This window comes from Panthera tigris, chromosome C2, assembly GCF_018350195.1.
Source record: "Panthera tigris isolate Pti1 chromosome C2, P.tigris_Pti1_mat1.1, whole genome shotgun sequence".
NCBI lineage: Eukaryota > Metazoa > Chordata > Mammalia > Carnivora > Felidae > Panthera > Panthera tigris.
The window spans coordinates 123,400,573-123,425,160 of record NC_056668.1 but is presented as its reverse complement, the minus strand read 5'-3'; the positions used below and the strand labels follow the sequence as shown (position 1 = coordinate 123,425,160).

Below are 24,588 nucleotides of genomic sequence, written 5' to 3'. Positions count from 1 at the left end.
GCAATATAAAGAATGGGAGAAGATATTCCAAATGACATATCCAATAAAGGGTTAGTATCCAAAATATATAAAGAATTTATACAAATTGGGTGAGTCAGTCAGTTAAGCATCTTGACTCTTGCTTTCGGCTAAGGTCATCATCTCACAGTTCATGAGATGGAGCCCCACATTGGGCTCTAGGCTGAAAGAACGGAGCCTGCTTGAGATTCATATTCTCTCTCTCTCTCTCTCTCTCTCTCTCTCTCTCTCTCTCCCCCTCCCCTGCTCATGCTCTTTCCCTCTCTCAAAATAAATAAACTCTAAAAAAAAAAAAAAAAGAATTTCCACAAGTTAACACCTAAAAAACCAATAATCCAATGAAAAAATTGGCAGAAGACATGAATAGACATTTTTCTAAAGAAGACATACAGGTGGCCAACAGACACACAAAACAATGCTTAATATCACTCATCATCAGGGAAATTCAAATCAAAACCACAATGAGATACCACCTCACACCTGTCAAATGGCTAAAATCAAAAACACAAGAAACAAGTCTTTGGCAAGGATGTGGAGAAAAGGAACTCTCTTGCACTGTTGGTGAGAAATTATACCAGTCCAGCAGCTGCAGAAAACAGTATGAGGGTTCCTCAAAAATTTAAAGATAGAAAAAAATGCTTTCAATTTTTTAATTAAAAAAAAAAGTTAAAAGTAAAACTACTCTACACACAGTAATCACACTACTGGGTATTTACCAAAAAAGTGAAAAACACTAATTCAAAGAGATATATGCACCCCCATGTTTATAACAGCATTATTTACAATAGTCAAATTATGGAAATAGCCCAAGTGTCTATTGATAGGTGAATGGATAAAGAAGATGGGATATGCACAACAGAATATTATTTAGCCATAAAAATGAAGAATGAAATAAAGAATGAAATGAAGATTTCATAAGAATGAAATCTTGCCATTTGCAACAACACAGTTGGAGCTAGGGAGTATAATGATAAGCAAAGTAAGTCAGTCAGAGAAATACAAACACCACATGGTTTCACTCATATGTGGAATTTAAGAAACAAAACAAACAAGCAAGGAGGCATAAAAAGAGAGAAAGAGAGAGAAACCAAGAAAGGGTCTCTTAACTGTAGAAAACAAACTGATGGTTACCAGAAAGGAGGTAGGTGGGGGGATGGGTGAAACAGGTGATGGGGATTAAAGAGTGCACTTGTCCTGATGAGCAATGAATTATTAAAAACTTAAACAAAAAACCTCTCCATATATATATGTATATGTATATATATATACATATATATACACATATATAAATAAATATATTTATTTACATATATAAATATAAATATACATATTTATATTTATATATAAAATATATTTATATATTTTATATATAAATATATAAATATATATTTATATGTATAAATATATATAAATATATATAATAAATATATATATTTATATATATATAAATAAAATTGAAAAAGTATTCTATGCTTGGAATCCACTAAGATTTTACAGTATCTCCATTTCTCTTTTAATTTCAAAACATTTATTTTCACACATACTTTTTTACAATGATGATTACATTAAGATATGTACACCCAGTAGAGATCTGACCCATAAGTAATGAAATGCAGACTGACCTAGATGGGCAAATTGCCCTGAGCCAGTGTTTTCAAGTTGAATTCTAGTCACCTATCAGCATTCCAGCTCTTTCAAGAGGGCAGAATTCCCTAAACAGTATTTTAAATTTGATCTTGAGATTTTACAATATCCAAATCTTGGTTTAATTGAACTTCTGTCTGAACATATCTCAGGATACAGCATCAAATGTTTTTGTTGTTGTTGTGTTTTTTTTTTTAACCTATATAAACTTCCTTTGTAAAAGGCCAGAAGGCAGGCTCCTGCTTTTGCATTTGTTCCTACAAATATTTAGATACATATTGTTGGGAAGGAGGCAGAACTGAATAAAACCAGAAACATCTGGAGAAAATCCTGGCTATACCACAGACCAGCTATAAGGCCTTGGCACACATACAAAAAACTTCTCTCCCTTTCAGTTTCTTCCCTATAAAACGAGGATGATAACACTTTATAGAGTTGTTTTTGAAAGTGGAGAATAAAGGGGTGCCTGGGTGGCTCATTCAGTTGAGTGTCTGAATCTTGATTTTGGCTCAGGTGATGATCTGGGGTCGTGGGATCGAGACTTGCATTAGGCACCACGCTGAGTGTGAAGACTGCTTAAGCTTCTCTCTCTCTCTCTCTCTCTCTCTCTCTCTCTCTCTCTCTCTCTCCTCCCTCTGTCCCTCTCTCCCACTCGCACTCTCTCTAAAAAAAATAAAAAATTAATATTTAAAAGTGGAGACTATAACAAAAATACCTTTCATAGCTCTTAGTATGGTGAAGTGCTTAATATAGAATGTTTACTAAAATGGTTTATATCATTGTTGTTATCAGAGTAATTAAAGAAAGAACAGCACAAAATATTCTTGAACTCCTACCCTAATTCGAAGCCAGATCCTAGATGATAAAATGACCATACTATATACAAAGGTAGTACCATAATCTGGCTTCTAAAATAACTGTGACTATTCAGATACGGATTAACTGTATATACACACTCCATTATAATGCCCAATTCCATATCAGCACTTAATTACATATTTAAAGAATGCAAATATAAGAATATGGAAAAAAGAGATCATTTGATCAAAGCTTTCATTTTATAGACAAGAGCAAAATCACATGAGAAAACCCAGTAACTAAAAAACACTGTCTAGACTGGGGTTGGCAATCTTTTTCTGTAAAGACCCAGGTTTTGCTGACAACCTATGAGTCTTTGTCAATATTCTTTTCTTTTTCTCTTTCTTTAACATCTCTTAAAAATTCCTTGAGTTTTTTTACATCCCTTTTAAGTATAAAAACCATTCAAAAACTGCAATTTTCCAAACCCAATCTAGACTAATATAACATTGCATCAAAAATCATATACATGCAAAGCATGTATCACACCTAATGCTAAAATTTCCATCTTAAATCTAAAAATGCTCTTTGTAACAGCATTTACCAAGTGAGCAAGAACCTCTTCTAAGATTGGTGCTGCATTCAGGTAAAATCACAGATTACAAAATATTTCTTAAAATAATACAACACTACCTGACAATTTTCAAAATGAACAGCCACAATGAGCTTTCCTCCATAAAGTTTATCTTCTAAGTTTTCAAGGATGGATGGTTCATGTTCTGGTGGATACGTCTGTTTTAGCCAATCCATCCAAGACAATCCCACAAGTGACTGAATCTTTTCTTCACTGAATTTGCGCATTTTTATTCGGAATTCATTCACTTCAGGATCCTTCAGTGCATCAAATTCATGTAGACCTAAACAAATTTTTTTACAGTGTCATTTTGAGTAGCTAATAATAATACAAGAAATACAAAATATATCCAACCAAATATACTGGACGTTCAATTTTTATCAAGAAAACAAAACTGGGTAGGAAAATATTACACAAGGATCAAAAGAATATCCAGATAAAATAACACATTTCATATATAGAAGATGAACACACAATCAGCTTTCTAAAGAAGACAAACTTGAAATCTTTCAAAGAAATGTAGTTAGGTACCAGTTTCATAAAGATAATCACGGAAATAGTATACACATTTTAAAACCACATATAAGGGGCGCCTGGGTGGCTCAGCTGGTTAAGGGTTGGCTCAGGTCATGATCTCAAGGTTTATGAGATGGAGCCCCAAATGGGGCTCCCTGCTGACAGCATGCAGCCTACTTGGGATTCTCTCTCTCTCCTTTCTGTCCCTCCCCACTTATGCACACATGCTCATATGCTTTCTCTCTCCCTCTCAAAATAAGAAATAAACTCAAAAATTAAATAAAACCACCTATAAACTATCCAGTTTTTCTTTACAAACCAAGTAAAAATCACGTTTATCATATCTGAGAAGGCCTAAGAATCTGAAAACTTTTAAATTAATCATTTTAAAACTCACATTTTTACTTAAGGCTCAGTAAATTTACATTTTATAGATTAAACTTAGGTTTCACTGTGATTTTTCAACAATGGTTATATCAGTCAAAAATCTCATGAATATAAAATTATTCTTCACTGTACTTAATTATGAACCACTTCTACCATGCAGACAACTAAATACAGCAACCTTTTCATAAACTTATCATTATCCTAATAAACAATGCTAGAAATTTACAACAAATAAACATGCAGAAATTTGTATACATAAACTTTTACTTGTAAGATGGCAAACATTTTAAAGTTTAACAACACCCTGTACTGGAAGGCGTATTTATTTAATATTAGAAATTATAAACATACACATACATTCTTTGACCTCAAAATTCTGCCAACGGGAATTTTAACCTGAGAGACCCAGTACTAGCCAGTAAGTGCCAAATATGCACCCCCAAATCATGCACATAAGATGCCCAACTTCTAGTGACCCCCACCTCCAGCTTCTGGCCAACAACTTCCAATCAGCCATACAAGAGGCATTCCCCCTTCTTTAGCATAACACTTTTTCACTCCCCTGCCTGCCTTTGGGTCACTGACAAACAAAAAGCTCCTTTACTATAATAGCAAGCTCTGAGTAAATAGTCTGTTCTCATTGGGTGGTCTTTATTTCCAAAAACCTAGAGAAGTACATTATTTGTACAACGTACTGTTAACAGTACAAGAATGTTCACTGTAGTTTTGTTTATAATGATTAAAAAATTGGAAATAAAGTTAATCATTAAGACCTAGTTTTAAAATTGAGATACATCCATATACATTATATGGTAGTAGAAGTGATCAATGGATAGATTAGATTGGTATTGTTACATTAAAAGCTCCAGGTAAGTTAAATGTAAAAAGCAGGGACAAAATGAGTCTCACAAGATTCCTTTTATGCAAATTCAAAAGAAAGAATATAGAATATGTATACATTTTTGTTCTGAAAAGATACCTGAGATGATGACAGTATTTCACAGTGCTGAGGACAGAAGTACAGGGAAGCAGCCTGCTAGTATTTGTTCCATAAGGCCATTTAATACCCTCTCATTTGAATCTATACTATCTGAATATATGCATGTCAATCAGGGTTACCTAGACAGTGGACTTATCTCCATTGTCTATTTTCTTTTACGTATTAAAACAATTATTATTTCAAAAATAAATATTAGAATCAATCTGTGGTACTAAATATAAAAACATAAAAATGGTTAAGCCGCATAATGAATGCAGCAAAGGTAAAATCTTGAGAGTACATTATAATTTCCTGGATAGTTTTGGATCTGGAATGGAAATATACACTCTTATTCAGCCATGAAAGAACTGTAATTTATGCAGACTAGCTGAGGGATTTTGGAGCTTGTTTGCCAGCACAGCTGAAGCTCTTTCTACTCACAGACACAGGTATCACAGGTGAGGAAAGGGAAATGTGTACCTAATACGTCTAACAAAAATCAAACTCTTTATCTCCCTTTATCTACTAAAAATCACGTCTAAACCACTTCCTAAATGTCTCTCAACCCTGTCTACTTCTCCTAGTTCCTGCAGCCATTAATTTATTCCCAGTCCATCATTGTCCCTCCCATGGATTACTACATCAGTTTTTCACTAATTTCTCTACTCCCAGTCTTAATCTCTCCAACCCATGCTCCATTTTCCAATATGAATTATTCTTTATAAAATGCAAATATGATGGGGACACCTAGGTGGCTCAGTTGGTTAAGTGGTTGAATGTCCAGCTCTTGATTTTGGCTCAGGTCATGATCCCAAGGTCATGGGATGGAGCTCCTCATTGGGCTCCATGCTGAGTGTAGAGCCTGCTTGGGATTATCACTCTCTCCTCCTGCCCCTCTCCCCCTCCCCTACTCATGCACTCACTCTCTTGCTCTCTCAAAAAAACAAAAATCCAAATCTGATGTTACTCCCCTATTTAAATCCCTTCAATAGTTTCCCAACTGCTCCTAGGAATACGTCTCAAATTTTTATTTTTTTTAGGTTTATTTATTTATTTTTTTGAGACAGAGCGAGTGGGGGAGGGGCAGAGAGAGAGAGACATGGGGCTCAAACCCACAAACCACGAGATCATGACCTGAGCTGAAAGCAAGAGTTGGACACCTAACCAAATGAGCCACCCAGGCACCCCAACAAACCTTAAATTTTAAGATAAGAATATTATTTAGCTTAGAATCAAATATAATTTTTTAATATAAAAGAAGCATTGAGTGAATAATTTCTTCACATTAAAGACACTGTTAAAGTCCTCCAGACTCTAGACATCCTTCACTTTAAACTATACCACAACTTTATAGGTCGGGGAAAATAAGGGAGTATTCAAACATGTTTTTCAGGATGCTGACAAAATCCTCCAATCAAGATTTCCTAATGCGTATTTGGAGAAATGAATGCAGGGGTGACAGGTACCTTCACTACAGAGGATAATCAGAATCCAAAGAGCAGCTCTGTAAATAATTACTTAGAATAAACATAAAAAATAAAATGATCAAATATATTATCACTCAGGAAAAGGTATTTTTAGACCCATCAGGGCAATTATATCTATTGTTTTCTTTGGGGAGGAGGAGGCAGCAAACTTGTTCCTGAAGTTAAATTGAAATAATTGTTTATTGTTTTCCCAGGAGGCATGACCTCACCAAGTGCCGGTTGTAGTCACCACATACAAATTAGCAATGGCAAAAACTGACTTGTTAGGTATTGAAAGTAAAAATTCACTGTAAAATAATAAACAGAATTACTCAAACTCCTAAATTAATGTTAACACTTGAATTTGTGTATATGATCATCAACATCAGGTTTCCTAGATGCACTGAAAATCTAAAATACAATTTATACATAGTTAAGAATTTAAAAACTGTTCAAGTTAATACAAAACACTCTTTGCATTTGATCAATCAAACTGCAGGGCACACTGCATTAAAATTTTTTATATAATAAGCTTTATGATACAGAAGGAAATATGGTCACATTACTTATAGAAAGAGAAATTCAAGATATACATCTACCCATACCTGTACCTACACCTATACCTATACCTACACCTATACCTATACCTACATCTATATAATCCCTGCATTGTGGCAGGGCAAAGTCAGTGTTGCTAAATAAAAAACCAGCATGCTCAATTCTATTTGAATTTTAGATAAACAATGAATGATTTTTATCAGGAAGTATATCCCATTTAATATCTCAATCTACTATATTTTTATTTGCTAAGTCTGGCAAGCTTATGTAGAGGTTAATAGTGGCTAATGAGCTCATATATTTTGGAGATCACGACTAGAAGAGAGTGCAGAGATTTCAGTTTTGAAAACATGTTACATCTCAAAAGATAACTATATCCTGACAAAAGTTAGCTCTCTCTCTGCTGCTAACCTTTTGGGTTATCAAATATTTTAGCTTCCTTAACAATCAGTGTGGTTATGATCTACTTCCTTATATCAGCATAGAAATATACAAAAGTTATATATCTTCATACACACACACAGCCATCTGGAAAAAACTTTATCTCAATATTGCCAGTGAATATTCTTGTCTTGGATAAGACTGTGTTTATTCTTTTTACTTTTCCATATATTCTTCAATTCAAAGGGGAGATTTTTTGTAATAGAGAATTTAAAATTTATCAAAAAGGTCTTTGGAGCTCTAGCAAATAGAAAGGAATGCTCTCTACTGAGGTCATTAATATATAAGAAAATTTGGGTGGTACCTGGCTGGCTCACTTGGTGGAGTGTGTGACTCTTGATCTTGGGGCTGTGCGTTCAAGACCCATGTTGAGCATGAAAATTATTTAACAATAAATAAATAAAATCTTAGGGAAAAAAATAAAATTTTGTATGGTAAATAATTACAAACCTATTTAAGGGGGAAAAAATATTGCCTAAAGCAAACTAGTTATCCTCTAAAGTAATTAACCTTTTTAAGGGGTGCCTGAGTGGCTCAGTCTGTTAAGCATCTGACTTTTGATTTTAGCTCAGGTCGTGATCTCAAGGTTCGTGGGTTCATGCCCCAAGTTGGGCTCTACCCTAAGAGCATGCAGCCTCTTGGAATTCTCTTTCCCTTTCTCTCTGCCCCTCCCCCTGCTCACATGTGTTGTGCTCTCTCTCTCAAAATAAATAAATAAACTTAAAAAAAAATTACAAAAACAAAACAAAACACTTTTTGAATACCAGGCTGTCATTCAGTAAATCAACAAGGTTCTGTTCTATGTACTCAGAGGGAAGAGTGTAGTCCCACATTTGTAATCATTAGTTAGCCTGAATTGCTATAGGTCACCATCAAAGAATGCAATCTCACAGGGCATGGTTCTTAGAGGAGATGGCACTAGATTATCTTGAAGATATGTATAATCCTAAGTGGGATGGTACTATATTATCCTGTAACAGTGAATTTAATCAATGCAGAGGCCAATCCAAATCCAACAACCACCAGTCGATATTTTGATTTTGTATTTAAACTTCAAGTCTCTAAAATAAAATAAAATTAAATTAAATTAAATTAAATAAATTAAATTAAATTAAAATAACATAACATAAAATAACATAAAATACCATAACATAAAATAATGAAATAAAATAAAATAAAGTAAAATAAAATAAAATAAAATAAAATAAAATAAATAATGAAAACAACCAAAAACTGCTACTCAAAAATAAACAAACACACAAACTTCAAGTCTCTTCCAGAGTTAACCTCTTATGGTACTTAACTCAAGTTAGTATCTTGTCTAAAGCAGGATACTGATATCCCATTGCCCCTGAGACAGCTATGATTATTACAGCAAGACTCTACCATATTTTCTTTGTTATTCACAATTCTCCCTGGAATTAATTTGCAAAGAAGAACATGGACATAATTTATCTTCACTCACTACAAAAATAACTCCACTTAAAGAAAAATTAAGGAGTAAAATTTGTCAATAATATTGGAATTTATCAATCAGCTTAAAATCTTGGTTGGTATAGAGAGTTGTATGTAAATTGTGTTTATACCGTAGAGGCATTTAAAAGAAACAGAGAATGTATCTCTCAGAAAAGGTATCTCTTCTCAAACTACGTGAGACAAAGGAACAACTTTTTTCTTTCCAATCTGCCAAGAAACATTATTTTGCAAATAAAAATAAGTCACTAGAAAAGGATGCAAAAAATATAACCCCTGGGATACTGTGGCAATATCACATTGCTACAGGAATTTATAAACATTTACTCTCAATTTTTATACTTACCTGATCTCAGACTGGTTAACAATTTACAGACAAGCATTGGTCCTTGGGCCATACTCTACAATGTCTTAGATTATACTTACTACATGTTTATACATATAGCAACAAACATGGTAAGAATTAATACTAGGAAGTACTTAAATTACCTTTTCCTATAAGGACTCCAATTTTTGAGTCTAATTTTTCCCCTGGGTCACAACTTCTTGTCACTAATTTGAGAACTGGAAGAAAAGGTCTGACATCACAGAGCCTTCTTGTTTCATCTTCAAGCTCCTCATATACAGCAGTTTGATTCACACATGCAAACATATAGGAGTCAATTTCCATAAGGAGGTTAAACATTGGGTAATTGTGAACTTGCTTCCATAACATCTGCAGGAAAAAATTAGACACTTTCTGGAACAGAAAAACTTACTCAAGTGTATAAAAATACATCTACAAAGATACTTACTACAGCACTCTTTGTAAAACTCAAAAACATAGAACAAGCCAAGTGTTTAGCAATAAAGGATTGACTAAATCAATAATAAAGTACTATACATCTGTGAAAATAAAAATAAAAGGTAACATAGGAAACTCTCCAAGATATATTAAGGTTGTTTTTTTTGAAATACCAACTTGTAGTAGAATATGTATACTATTAACCCATTTTTGTAATTAATGTAATAGTATAATGCACATAAAATGCACATACATAAGCAAAATCATTAAGTGAGTATCTGCCAGACTCATCAAGAAAGAGAGTGAGAACTCAAAATCAGAAATGAAAGAGAAGTTACAACTGACACCACAGAAATATAAAGGATTATAAGAGACTACTACAAAAAATCATGTGCCAACAAATTTGAAAACCTAGAAATGGATAAATTCCTAGAAACAAGCTTCCAACATTGAATCAGAAAGAAGCAGATACTCTAAACAGAGTGATTGCCAGTAACAAAATGGAATCAGTAATAAAACAAAAAACAAAAAACAAAAAACTTCCCAAAAGGGGCACCTACATGGCTCAGTCAGTTAAGTGTCTAACTCTGGATTTCTGCTCAGCTCATGATCTCACAGTTCGTGAGAGCCCCATGTTGGGCTCTGTGCTGGCAGCGCAGCACCTGCTTCTGTTCTCTCTCTGCCCCTACTCTGCTCATGCTTGCTCTCTCTCAAAATAAATACATAAACTTAAAAAAAAAAAACCCTTTAAAAAAAAAAATCAAAAGAAAAAAAAACTCCCAACAAACAAAATCCAGAACCAGACGGCTTCACCAGTGAATTCCACCATTCATAAAAGATTTACTATCAATCCTTCTCAAACTCATCTAAAAAAGAAGGAATGCTTCCAAATTCACTCTACAAGGCCAGTGTTACCCTGATACCAAAACCAGACAAAGACACTACAAAAAAAGAAAACCACATACCAATATCCCCAATGACCATAGCTGCAAAAATCCTCAACAAAATATTAGCAATGCAAATTCAGCAAGACATTTAAAGGTTTATTCACCACAATCCCTGCATTCCAAGGATGCAAAGATGGTTCATTATCCACAAATCAATCAATATGACATACCACATTTACAAAATGAAGATAAAAACCATCTAATCATCTCAGTAGATGCAGAAAAAGCATTTGACAAAATTTCATGATCCTGCATGATAAAAACAAGTGGGAAGAGAGAAAATATACTTCAACATAATGAAGTCATATATGACAAACCCATGGCTAACATCATACTTAATTGTGAAAAGCTGACAGCTTTTCCTCTAAGATGAGAAACAACATAAAAATGTCTACTCTCACCACCTTAACTCAACACACCATACTACAAGTCCCAGTCACAGCAATCAGACAAAAAGAAAAAGCATTCAAACTGTTAAGGAAGAAGTGAGGTTGTCACTATTTAGAGAAGACATGATACTATATATAGAAAACTCTAAGGATTCCATAAAAAACGATTAGAAATAATAAATGAATTCCATAAAGTTGCAGAATACAAAATTAATATACAGAAACCTATTGTTTCTGTACACTTGCAGAGAAATTTAAAAACAATGCCATTTATAAGTACATCAAAAAAAAAAGAACCTAGTCTTATGCTAAGTGAAATAAGTCAGAGAAAGATAAATACCGTATGATTTCATATATACATAGAATCTAAAAAACAAAAACAGGAGGCTCATAAATACATAGAGCAAACTGGTGGCTGTCAAAGGGGAGGAGCAGAAGGGACAGGTGAAATAGGTGAAGGGGAATACAAGGTACAAAAATACCTTTTATAAAATAAGTAACCCAATGAGATGAAAAGCACAGAAGAAAAAACATAGTCAAGAATATTGCAATAACTTTGTATGGTGACAGAAGGTAACTACACTTATCATGGTGAGCATTTCAAAATGTACTTAACTATTGAATCACTAGGTTGTACAGCTAAAAGTAATATAATATGTCAACTAGACTTCAATTTTTTTTTATTTTTTTAATGTTTGTTTATTTTTGAGAGAGAGAGACAGAGCGTGAGCAAGGGAGGGGCAGAGAGAGAAGGAGACACAGAATCTGAAGCAGGCTCCAGGCTCTGAGCTGTCGGCACAGAGCCTGATGTGGGGCTCACACTCACAAACCATGAGATCATGACCTGAGCTGAAATCAGATGCTTAACCGACTGAGCCACCCAGGTACCACTATACTTCAAATTTTTTTAAGTGAATATCTCTGAAGGCTAAGAATCAATGAAGACATCCATATTTAACATTCTTATGAATATAAATAACATCTAATCAGAAAATAGAAAAAATTTTAACGTATGTATCATCACTCCCATACAAAATTTGTATTATTTTCCTGCATTATTTTCTATTCATCAGGGTTATCTTCATTAATTAGCATTGCTCTATCAGTATAAATAAGCAGAATCTCACATCACTTCCCCCAAGTTTCCTGGATGAGATCATGTAAAAGATCACTATATAAATGACAAGGTGGATGATAAATTTTAACTGCAGCCAATACAAAAGCCAAAAGCTGAAAATAACAAACTGGGGGTAAAACTCATAGCTAATTCTCAGATTCAGTTTTATATATGAAAAAGGAGTGATGGATAACAAAAGAAAAAATAGGGAAACTGGATTTTCATCAAAATTTTACAAAATTCATATATGAATAGACACTAATGTGATAGTGAAAAGGCAAACCAAAGAATGGGAGAAGATGTTTGCAAATTATATATTTGATAAGCGATTAATATTCAGGATAATTGAAGAACTCTTACGGCTCAGTAACAAAAAAAAAGACAAGTGAAAAAATGTGCAATAGTCTTGAATACACAATTCTACAAATGGCCATTAAGAAGAAGAAAAGATGCTTGACATCATTAGTCATGAGGTAAATGCAAAGAAAAGCTGCAATAAGATACCACTTCACAGACCAAAAATGGTTATTATCAAAAACAAACAGGGGCACCTGGATGGCTCAGTCAGTTAAGCGTCCAACTTCGGCTCAGGTCATGATCATGTGATTCATGAGTTAGAGCCCCACGTGAGGCTCCATGCTGACAGCTCAGAGCCTGGAGCCTGCTTCAGATTCTGTGTCTCCCTGGCTCTCTGCCCCTCCCCTGCTCGCATTGTCTCTCTCACTCAAAAACAAATAAACATTAAAAAAAAAAATAGGGGCACCTGGCTGGCTCAGTTGGTTTAAGCGTCCCACTTTGGCTCAGGTCATGATCTCACAATTCATGAGTTCAAGCCCCACGTTGGACTCTGTGCTAACAGCTCAGAGCCTGAAGCCTGCTTCAGATTTTGTCTCCTTCTCTCTCTCTGACCCTCCCCTGCTCGTATTCTCTCTCTCTCTCTCTCTCTCTCTCTCTCTCTCTCTCTCTCAAAACTAAACACAAAAAATTAAAAATTAAAAAAACAAAAACAAAAATTACAACTGTTGGCCAGAATGTGGAGAAACCAGAACATTTGTGTACTGCTAGTGGGGATGAGAAATGGTATCACTGCTGTAGAAAGCACTTTGGCAGTTCTTTACAAAGTTAAAACAGGGGCGCCTGGGTGGCTTGGTTCGTTAAGTGTCCAACTTCAACTCAGGTCATGATCTCATGGCTCATGGGTTTGAGCCCCACGTCAGGCTCAGTGCTAACAGCTCAGAGCCTGGATTCTGCTTCAGATTCTGTGTCCATCTCTCTGCCCCTCCCCTGCTTGCGCTCTGTCTCTCTCTCTCTCTCAAATATAAACATTAAAAAATTTTTTTCAAGTTAAAAAAAAATTACCATATGATATAAAAATTCCACTTCCAGACAAATACCCCAAAAAATGAAAGCAGGGACTCAAAAAGATATGTATACCAATGTACATAGTAGCATTATTCACAATAGCTAAAAGATAAACAACCAAAATGCCCATCAAAAGATGAACAGATAAAAAAATGTGGTATATCCATACAATAGAACATTACTAAGTCTTAGAAAGGAATGAAATTTCGATTCATTATTATATATGGATGAACTTGAAAATATTATGCTAGGTAGGGGTCCTGGGTGGCTCAGTTAAGCATCTGACTTTTCATTTCAGCTCAGGTCAAGATCTCACTTGATGAGATTGAGTCCCACGTCAGGCTCTGTGCTGGCATTTCAGAGCCTACTTGGGATTCATATACTCTCCCTCTCTCTCAAAATAAATAAACTTAAAAAAATAAATATAAACATATGTCATAAAAACTTTTTCCTAAAAATATAACCCCTGATTTTCATGTTGGGTTCAGCTATTTGGAAAACATTAAAGAGAAAGTTTAGAAAATAATTTCATTTACATTTCGTAGTCTTCACAAATCAATAGCACTCATCAATTCACTTCAAAGAATAATCCAACAAAACAAGCAACCCTTGTTATGTAAAAGAATTTGCTTCCAAACTGAGGCTCACCAGAAGGGAGGTGGGTGAGGGGATGGGTGAAACAGGTGATGGGGCTTAAGGAGTGCACTTATTGTGAGGAGCACAGGGTGTTGTATATAAATGTTGAATCACCATATTGCACACCTGAAACTAGTATTACACTGTATGTTAACCACCTGCAATTTAAATAAAAACTTAAAAAAGGTGGGGGTGGCGCCTGGGTGGCTCAGTTAAACGTCCGACTTTGGCTCAGGTAGTGATCTCTGCAGTTGGTGAGTTTGAGGCCCGCATTAGGGCTTTGTGCTGGAGCTTGTTTCAGATTCTGTGTCTCCCTCTCTCTCTGCTCCTCCCCTGCTTGCACTCTGTCTCTCTCTCAAAAACAAATAAACATTGGGGCGCCTGGGTGGTTCAGTCAGTTAAGCGTCCGACTTCGGCTCAGGTCATGATCTCGCGGTCTGTGGGTTCGAGCCCCGCGTCAGACTCTGTGCTGATGGCTCAGAGCCTGGAGCCTGTTTCAGATTCTGTGTCTCCCTCTCTGACCCTCCCCCATTCATGCTCTGTCTCTCTCTGTCTCAAAAATAAACATTAAAAAATAAATAAATAAATAAATAAAATAAACAAAAAAAAAAAAAGACTTTGCTTCCAAAGGAGGACACGCCATTCACTAGTGAGGAAAAACTTTTTCCTCCCCATAGTCACCATGAAAAGTAGTGGGGTACGGAGGGAAGAGGAAGGAAGAGACAGTTAAAAAGATTTTAACACAAAACTTTCTTCAACAATGTCAAATTCCTTTTAATAACCTGAATGAGCATTTAAAACTAACGCTTTAAACTAACGTTTAAACGTTTTAAACTAACATTTAAAATCAACGTAAGTTGATTTTTCTTAAATCAGGTATCACATATGGATTAAAAGTGACAGTAAGAATGACTGTTTTATATGTCCACAAAATACAAGGCAAATATCAAAATCTTTAATATGTAGTGACCCGAAGCTTAATCTTCTCTCAAACTGACCATATGATTTACACAAGTAACATTTCCTATAATATAGTAAGCTACACTGATACAAATTTTACCTATTAACATACCTGTTTAATATAGGAAATGGTAGCTTCCCGAGGAACCTCCAACTGAATATAAATCCCAGTGGGCAAAAGGAAATCCACAGGTATGGAGCCATCAGATGCTAACTGTGAATCCACTGCCCAGATGTCAAGGATGTCTGCCATAGCAGGAGGCATTATGAAATTGAAGCACATTCATAACCATGAGGCCCTAGAAATTATTAAGTAAAATGTAGTGAAACAGAAAATTAGCCAAATCTTATATTAAAATATGATAAAGCCCACTAATCCATAATTACTCTTTGGATTTCAATATAGCCAATTACATAACAGGAGGCCAATTAAAGAGTAAGCCACCAGAAATAAATTATTTAAAAACACTTTCAGTTATCACTACATACATTATATACACACACCATACTGACTCAACATAAATTCAACATATCACATGTGAAAAATGAAAGGTTTAAAGATTACAGGTTTCTAAGAAATTAAGAACCATTCAACAAGTGATTCTTGCCAGGTTTTACTTAGATAATATTGGCTTCTTTGGCTGAGTTCTTCTCTGCAAACTTCAATGAAAATAGCAATCAAGAGGGCCTTCTTTCAAAAATAATTTTCTATCAACCTCATGTAAGAAAATGTCATGAACTTGTCATGACCCACCACCTAAGTATTAAAAAGACCAAGTCCCTTAACCCAGCTGGCAAGGTCCTTTGTGCTATGTCTCTAGCCTATTTTTCTTTACTTGTCATACTTGTCCTACTAATGAACAGCCCAGGCCTTTGTACCACAAGTATCTTCTGCCCTCCTGCTGTTAGAACTACGTTCATACAAATGTTGACACTCCTGGAATCAAGCCCCTATTCCAATAAATGCACCCCTCAACTGCACCTTGAGGACTTCCTTGAGGGCTTCCTGCAAGGAAGCACAACAATAACAGTGGGAAGAACATGGCACTGAAGTTAATTAAACCAAGATTCAAATCCCATTTATTCAAAGAATGAAATTGTTATACCAAAAGAGACAATTGCTAACTCAAAGCCATTTTTCAGCATCAAAAGCAATCATGACATCCATGAGTTGAAACACATCAAATATATATAAATGGGTGACTTAATAAGAAGAAACAAATGCTTCACTGATCACCACCAGAGACTGCTAAGACCAACTCACACTATTCTGAAAACTGATAAAGAACCTGAGTACACCTGGGTGGCTCAGTTGTTTAAGTGGCCGACTTCAGCTCAGGTCAAGATCTCACAGTTTTTGAGTTCAAGTCCCGGGTCAGGCTCTGTGCTGACAGCTCAGAGCCTGGAGCCTGCTTCAGATTCTGTGTCTACTCTCTCTCTGCCCCTCCCCAGCTAGTGTGCTTGCTCGCACTCTGTCTCTCTCTCTCAAAAATAAGTAAAAGTTAAAAAATAAATTAATAAAATAAAATAATGGGGAAATAAATCAAACATTTAACCAGCTTGTGCTAAATTATTTCAGGGTAACCAAATAATTGATGAGGGTAATTTTTTTTTCTTAATTATTACAACTTTAGCTCATAAACACAAAAAGAATGATAGAATTAGAAAAACACCACCTTGCAACTTCTAATCAAACAACAAACTGAGGCAATAATGCATAATTAATGGATGCTAAAACAAATTTACAAACTAAAGTGAAAGGATGATGAGGAAATTTACAATGAACATATCAGGTCGACACCATCTAAATCCTAAGAATAATCCAGACATAGGTCTCCTCTTGAATGGAACAGGATTAACCACTACCCATAGGATATACTTGATTTAAAAAAACAAAAAACAGAGGTGCCCCAGTGGCTCAGTCAGATGAGCTTCTGACTTCGGCTCAGGTCATGATCTCACGGTTTGTGAGTTCAGGCCCCGCGTCAGACTCTGTGCTGACAGCTTGGAGCCTAGAGCCTGCTTCGGATTCTGTGTCTCCCTCTCTCTCTGCACTCCCTGCACGTGCTCTCTCTCTCTCTCTCTCTCTCTCTCAAAAATGGATAAACATTAAAAAAAATTTTAACAAAAAACAAAAAAACTGAACCTGAATTTAATCAAGTCTCTAGATCTGATCTATTTACCAGTTTACAAGAAATAGGGGAAACAGAGAAAGGAGTTAAAGACTTCAAGGAAGCATCAGTCAAGTACAGAATGAATCACCAATAATATAAGCAATAAAAAATAACAAAACAAGCTAATCAATAACAAAAAAAATGAAAGAGAATGGTGCAAGGACTGCTAAAGAATAAAAAAACATTTATGAGACAGCCAAATCGAACACTAATTTCACCAAATCATCTATAAAAACCTATCTCTGAAACAAACTGGGAAATTTAAATATGAATTAAATATTAGATTATATTTTAAAGAAATACTGTTACTTTTGCGAGGTGTAATAATGACATGTTGGTGAGGCACCTGGCTGGCTGAGTCAGTGGAGCATGTGACTCCTGATCTTGGGGTTGTGAGTTCAAGCCCCACACTGGACACAGAGATTACTTAAAAATGGAATCTTAAAAAAAAAAAATCCCTCACCTTAAAAAATAGTAATAATGGCATGGTGATTATGTTTCTAATAATCAGTCTGATAATGAGCCAGATAGAGATGCATAGCAAAGTATATGCAAGGGTAAAATGACATTATGTTTGGCATCTGCTTTAAATTTCATTTTTTTTTAAAAGTGAATGGACAGCTGATTTCAACAGAGGTGTGAAAGTAAGTCAATGAGAAAAAGGACAGTCTGTTCAACAAATAGTGCTGAAATCCAGATATCCATATACTAAGAAAGTGAATCTTAATTCTTATCTCTTACCAAAAGTAAAAATTAGCTCAAAATGGATCATAGGCCTAAATGTAAACTCAAAACTTTAAAACTTCTAGAAGAAAATACAGGAGAGGGGCGCCTGGGTAGCTCAGTTAAGCATCCAACTTTGGCTCAGGTCACCATCTTGCAGTTTGTGAGTACAAGCCCCTCACCGGGCTCTGTGCTGACAGCTAGGAGCCTGGAGCCTGCTTTGGATTCTGTGTCTCCCTCTCCCCCTGCCCCTCCCCCACTTTCACTCTGTCTCTGGTCTCTCAAAAATAAACGTTAAATTAAAAAAAAAAAAAGAAAAAAAGAAAAAATATAGGAGAAAATCTTTACCTTGGATTTTGCATACTTCTTAGATATAATACTATAAGCACAATTCATAAAATAAAAAGCTATCAAACATCATCAAAACTGAAAACTTCTGCCTTTACCCAGATACTGTCTACAACACAAAAAGGCAAGCCCCAGAGTAGGAAAAAATGTTTTCATGTCAATGAAGGATTATATCCTGAAAACATAAAGAACTCTCAACATACAATAATAAGAAAATAAAACTCAGATTTTTTAATTGGCAAAAGATCTGAACAGACACTTCATCAAATACGTATGGATGGTAGGGCCGCCTGGCTGGCTCAGCCAGAAGAGCATGCAACTCTTGATCTCAGGGTTATGAGTCCAAGCCCTACTTTGGGCATAGAAGCTTACTTTAAAAGAGAAAAATATGTAGGGAGGGCAAAAGGGTTCAATATTATTTGTCAATACAAATTAAAACCAGAATGTGATACTACCACATACCTAACACAAGGGCTAAAATGAAAAACAAACAAACAAATAAATAGGTAAAAATAAAAACCCCAATCACGCCAAGTGTTGGCAAGGATACAAAGGAGAGTTCTAACTCTCATAAACTGCTGGTGGGAATGTTAGATAGTATGACTACTTTGGAAAACAGTTTGGCAGTTTCTCAACATATACCTACCATAAGACCCAGTCATCCTACTTCTAAAGCTAGGCAAAAAGAAATGAAGGCATATAAACACACGAAAACTTGTACACAATTATTCATAGCGGCCTTATTTATATTGGCAAAAAACTAGAAATGATTCAAATGTCCATCAACAGGTAAATTGATATAAAAAGCAGTGGAATACTATACAGCAGAAAGGGGGGAGCATTACTGAAACATTCAACAATACAAATGAATCTCAACATAATTATGCTGAGTGCAAAAAGCCTGACAATAAGAGTACATGCTATATAATTCCACTTACATAAAACTCTAGAAAATGTAAACCAGTCTATAGTGACGAGGAGGAAGGGTGGGTGGGAGAAATAGGAAGAGAGATTATAAAGGGACATAAGGAAACTCTTGGGAGTGATGGATGTGTTGTTGTTCATTGCCTTGACTTTGGTGATGATTCAAGGGTATGTACATATGTCAAAATGTATCCAACTATACACTTTATTTTTTTTCAACGTTCTTTTTTTTTTTTTTTTTTTTTTTTTTTATTTTTGGGACAGAGAGAGACAGAGCATGAACGGGGGAGGGGCAGAGAGAGAGGGAGACACAGAATCGGAAACAGGCTCCAGGCTCCGAGCCATCAGCCCAGAGCCTGACGCGGGGCTCGAACTCACGGACCGCGAGATCGTGACCTGGCTGAAGTCGGACGCTTAACCGACTGCGCCACCCAGGCGCCCCCCAACTATACACTTTAAATACCTGCAGTTTATGGCAATTATACTTCAATAAAGCTTTTTTTTTTTTTAATTGAGAAGAACAGATTAAACAAGAAAGCAAAATGTTGATACTTATTGAAGCTGGGTGATAAGTACATTACATTACTCCTCTCTTTTTGTGTATACTTGCAATTTTTAATAACAAAAAGATTTTGTTAGGGCATCTAGCTGGCTCAGTCAGTAAGCAGAGTATGTGACTTTTAATCTCAAGGTCATGGGGCGCCTGGGTGGCTCAGTCGGTTAAGCGGCCGACTTCAGCTCAGGTCATGATCTCGCGGTCTGTGAGTTCAAGCCCCGCATCAGGCTCTGTGCTGACAGCTCAGAGCCTGGAGCCTGTTTCAGATTCCGTGTCTCTCTCTCTCTCTGACCCTCCCCCGCTCATGCTCTGTCTCTCTCTGTCTCAAAAATAAATAAATATTTAAAAAAAAATAATAATAATCTCAAGGTCATGAGTTCAAGCCCCACACTGGGTACAGAGCTTACTTTAAAAAGAAAAAAGGTCTTATTAAATCCCATCTATACCACTTACCAGCTATGTGAATTTTAGTAAGTCACTTAAACTTCTGAGCGTCCAATAACTAAAAAAAGGGAAAATAATAAAATGTGCCTCCTGGGATCACCATGAAGACTGAAGCAGCTAATGTGTTATAGCCAGACACAGTAGATTCTAGTAAATGACAGCTCTCTTCCCTCCCTGAACATCTAGCCTTTACTAATTTCTCCCTGCTAACTGTTACAGCTCATAGACTGAACCCATCACACTGACACTCATGCAGGCCCTGAGCCTTTCTGATGTGGCAGTCTTGTTTCTGTGGGCAGAGCAGTCCAAAGCTTCATTGTGAGAGCTGGTTCCATCCCTCACTGGCTGAAAGATCTTGGGCAAATCACACACCTTCTCCCTACTATTTAACTTTTTATTTATTTATTTTCAGAGGAAGAGAGAGAGAGAGATAGAGAATGCAAGCAGGAGAGGGGGCAGAGACAAAGGGAGACAGAAAACCCCAATAAGCGCTGACAGCGTGGTACCTGAAGAGGGGCTCAAACTCATGAACCGTGAGATTGTGACCTGAACCAAAATCAAGAGTAGGAAGCTCAACCGACTGAGCCTCCCAGGCACCCCACTTTTTTTCTTTTTTTAAAAGTAGGCTCTGTGCCCAATGTGGGACTTGAACTCACAACCCCAAAAACAATAGTCGCATAGTCAGTCTACCAACCGAGCCAGCCACGTCACTGAGCAAGTGACTTACTAGATCTCAAGGTTGTGAGTTCAAGCTGCACCACGATGGGCATAGAGCCTATTAAAAAACAAAACAAAACAAACCTCAGACCACTCAGGTAGACATATAGTATATAATTACAGACATACAGTATATAACATATAGGTTGTACTTGTGTGTCATTTTAATAAAAGCACTGGGGCGCCTGGGCGGCTTGGTCGGTTAAGTGTCTAACTTTGGCTCAGGTCATGAGCTCATAGTCTGTGAGTTCGAGCCCCACATCAGGCTCTGTGCTGGCAGCTCGGAGCCTGGAGCCTGCTTCAGATTCTGGGTCTCTCTCTCTCTGTTCCTCCCCCATTCACACTGTCTCTCTCTCCCTCTCAAAAATAAACAAAAAAAATTTTAATAAAAGCACTCTTTATTAGAACAATTCTCAAGGTTAAGTATTTTAAGCTAAATACTACTTAGAAGAATTTTTTCTTTTTAATGCTTTTTACTTACTTTGAGAGAGAGAGAAGGAGCAGGAGAGGGGCAGAAAGAGAGAGAGAATCCCAAGCAGTCTCTGCACTGTCAGCACAGAGCCTAATGTGTGGGGTTCAGTCTCAGAAACCATGAGATCATGACTTGAGCCAAAATCAGGAGTCAGAAGCCTAACCCACAGAACCACCCAGGCATCCCAGAAGAATGGTTTTCAATCCTCTCATTTTCCATACTCGTTTTAAACAAACATTTTACAAACTTTATAAATCAGCAACAATATAACATATATATACCTAATTTCAAAATAAACCCATATAATGTCCTAACCGTAACATAAAGGAGAAATTAATAAATTAATAAAGTTTCTCTCAGTATGTGAATACTTGCACATGACCAAACTTACTGCCTAATGAAGCAGTCAGGTTTGCCTCTAAGCACAGAATCACCACGGATATGACAAACACAAATGCAAACTAGTCCAAATGTGTTGTACTGATGATTAAATACTACAAATGCCACTCAATGGGGCCACAGATTTCCCTAATTTGTATCTTTTAAAATCAATATTTTGAAGTCATGTAAAAAATATTTTGTATTATGCTTTTGTGTAATAAAAAGTTAAGATCTCGGCTCAGATAATAATAAATACACTTTTCACCTGCATGAATATCTGGAAGAAAATTAAAAAATTGTGTTGTAGCTGAGACTTTTGTTGTAAAAGACTGTCCTATGCATTGCAGGACACCTAATTATTATCTAACAGTAAGGAGCACTTCCCCCAAATCATTATATCAACAAAATCACTCCTTTATGAATTTCAAAAACATTGTAGAGGAGCGAGTTCACACTGTCCACTTTTTCAGAACCACTGCTCTAGGACAATTCCTACTATTTATCAAAGTAGTAATTACCTAGAAATGTTTTTATCTAGACCTAATTGTACTCTTGTATTTAAAATAGTAATGAACCCAATTTATCATACATTTCTACTGACAAACAATGGTGTTTCTTGTATTTGGCTATGCTGTCTTCAGTTAATTCTTGAAGGGTAAAAGAAGGTCAAGTAAAGAAAACTAGCCCCTTAACCAGTCAGAAGAATGTAAGGCCAGTACGACTGGCTCTTAATTTTCTAGACCCTTAGTAAACAAACTTACAGGTGCAGTGGCCTAAGTAACTTGCAGCTCTTCAGTACTACTGAGAGAGGGGGCATACTCACAAAATATACTGTGCTGTTGCTGAAACAGCATGTCCTTTGTCAGACTAAAACTGTGGCATGGTTGCTAAACAAACAAGGTAACAAATCAAGTGCTAACCGATAAGTGATCTTTTGTAGAGATATTCTGAAGAAAAATTACTGCTACACATTTAAACACAAAATATATTCTGGTTCCTATTTCCCTTAGTCAACCTGATTTCACAGAGAGCACCACACTCAAGAGTTCAGCCTGAGAATTCACTCAGGAGTTTCAGGTTGGGAGAGGTCTTAAGAGTTACAGACCCGGGGCACCTGGGGGGCTCAGATGGTTAGGCGTCCGTCCCTCTCTTGATTTTAGCTTAGGTCAGGATTTCACGGTTCATAAGTCTGGGCCCCGAGTCAGGCTCAGGGTGACAGTGCAGGGAACCTACTTGGGATTCTCTCCCTTTCTCTCTCTCTCTCTCTCCCCTCCCACCTCCACCCCACCCACTCGTGTGTGCGCACACACACACACTCTCTCTCAAAATAGATTTAAAAAAAATTACATACCCTTCTCATTTTAAAGAAAACAAGCTAACTAACTAACTAAATAAATAAATAAATAAATAAATACTAAGTCCCAGAGAAATTCATTATCAAGGATGACACAGAAACAGAGCCAGGACCAAAGTCAGATTTTTTTTCCCAAGCAATGAGCATACTTTTAAAAATTTTCCCCCTTATTTCTCTTTAAAAGAAATGTTCTTCACAGGGTTACCTAGCCCAGCAGAATCCTCAGTCTCCCATCCTTCTGTTTGAACCCTGAGGACAAGTATGAAACAACTATGAAAACAACTCTTCCAGGAAGCTATCAGAGGACACAGGAACTTTAGCAGTGACAATGAGCTCAACTAAACCCTTAGACTATAATTACAAACCTATATCCTGTCAATTGTTCACTGGCAGAAAGAGAGGAAAGGATTTAAATGTTCTCAGCTTCCCTAGCAATATGCCATCAGAGCCATCAGATTTTACTTTTTTAAATCAAATGATAAGCAGAAACAAACATAAACTTGTTATACAGTTGAACAGATTTAACCAAAACCTACTCTGGAAAATCATGGAAGAAACTCTGAAATTGAAAGAGAATTTTTTTTTTTTTAAATTTTAGAGAAAGAGAGTTCAAGCGGGGAGGGGGGTGGGAGAGAGAGTGAGAGACAGGGAGAGAGAGCGAGAGAGAGCGAGAGCGAGAGAGAGAGAGAGAGAGAGAGAATGAATATCTTAAGCAGGCTCCAAGCTCAACATGGATCATGACCCTGGGATCATGACCTGACCCATAACCAAGAGTTACTCAACCAACAGAGCCACCCAGGTACCCTTTGAAAAAGAATTTTTAAAAACTAAATACAATAGCATTTACCTAGTATTTACTTCTTTCCTATTATATGATAGAGCTAGAAGAAAAGTGAATGTTCATACAAGTACATTAACACTGAAAAGGGCAGGACACTTTTAAAGAGTACTACATTTACGATCTCAAACCTTCAGGTTTCAATCACAGACCATTAAGTGATGGGATCTTGATTCATGTGGGCTTGAGTCCTCGCATCCATATTGTTCAAAAACAACAAATAAGCCTCAACTGATTTGTTTACAGTAAAGTATGCATTATACTAAGCACTAAAAATCTGAAGAGAGTAGCACTTCATTTTTTAAAGATGGTTATTTTATCTGAATCATCACAAGTCTACATAAAAGATATCTCCAAAAATGGAGCTCCAAGCTGGCTCAGTCAGTAGAGCATTCTACTCTTAAGCTCAGGGTGGTGAGTATAATTCCCATGTTGGGCATGGAACCTACTTAAATAAAAACTAAATTAAGTTGGGGATGCCTGGGTAGCTCAGTCACTTAAGCGTCTGACTCAGGCTCAGTTCATTATCTCACAGATTTTGAGTTCGA

At 36.2% G+C, this 24,588-nt stretch overlaps 1 protein-coding gene across 8 annotated transcripts in view; it reads right to left on the bottom strand.

Annotated features, from left to right (window-relative positions):
• PIK3CB (phosphatidylinositol-4,5-bisphosphate 3-kinase catalytic subunit beta) overlaps window positions 1–24,588 on the bottom strand; it is a 175,761-nt gene that overhangs the window by 86,279 nt on the left and 64,894 nt on the right. For all 8 annotated transcript variants that reach the window (XM_042998513.1, XM_042998518.1, XM_042998519.1 and 5 more), the window contains 3 exons: window positions 15,222–15,408; window positions 9,404–9,629; window positions 3,154–3,377 (listed from right to left, as the gene is read on the bottom strand). In XM_042998513.1, the coding sequence (XP_042854447.1) occupies window positions 3,154–3,377; window positions 9,404–9,629; window positions 15,222–15,392 (621 nt within the window). In that variant the 5' untranslated portion in view covers window positions 15,393–15,408. The remainder of the gene's footprint in view (window positions 1–3,153; window positions 3,378–9,403; window positions 9,630–15,221; window positions 15,409–24,588) is intronic.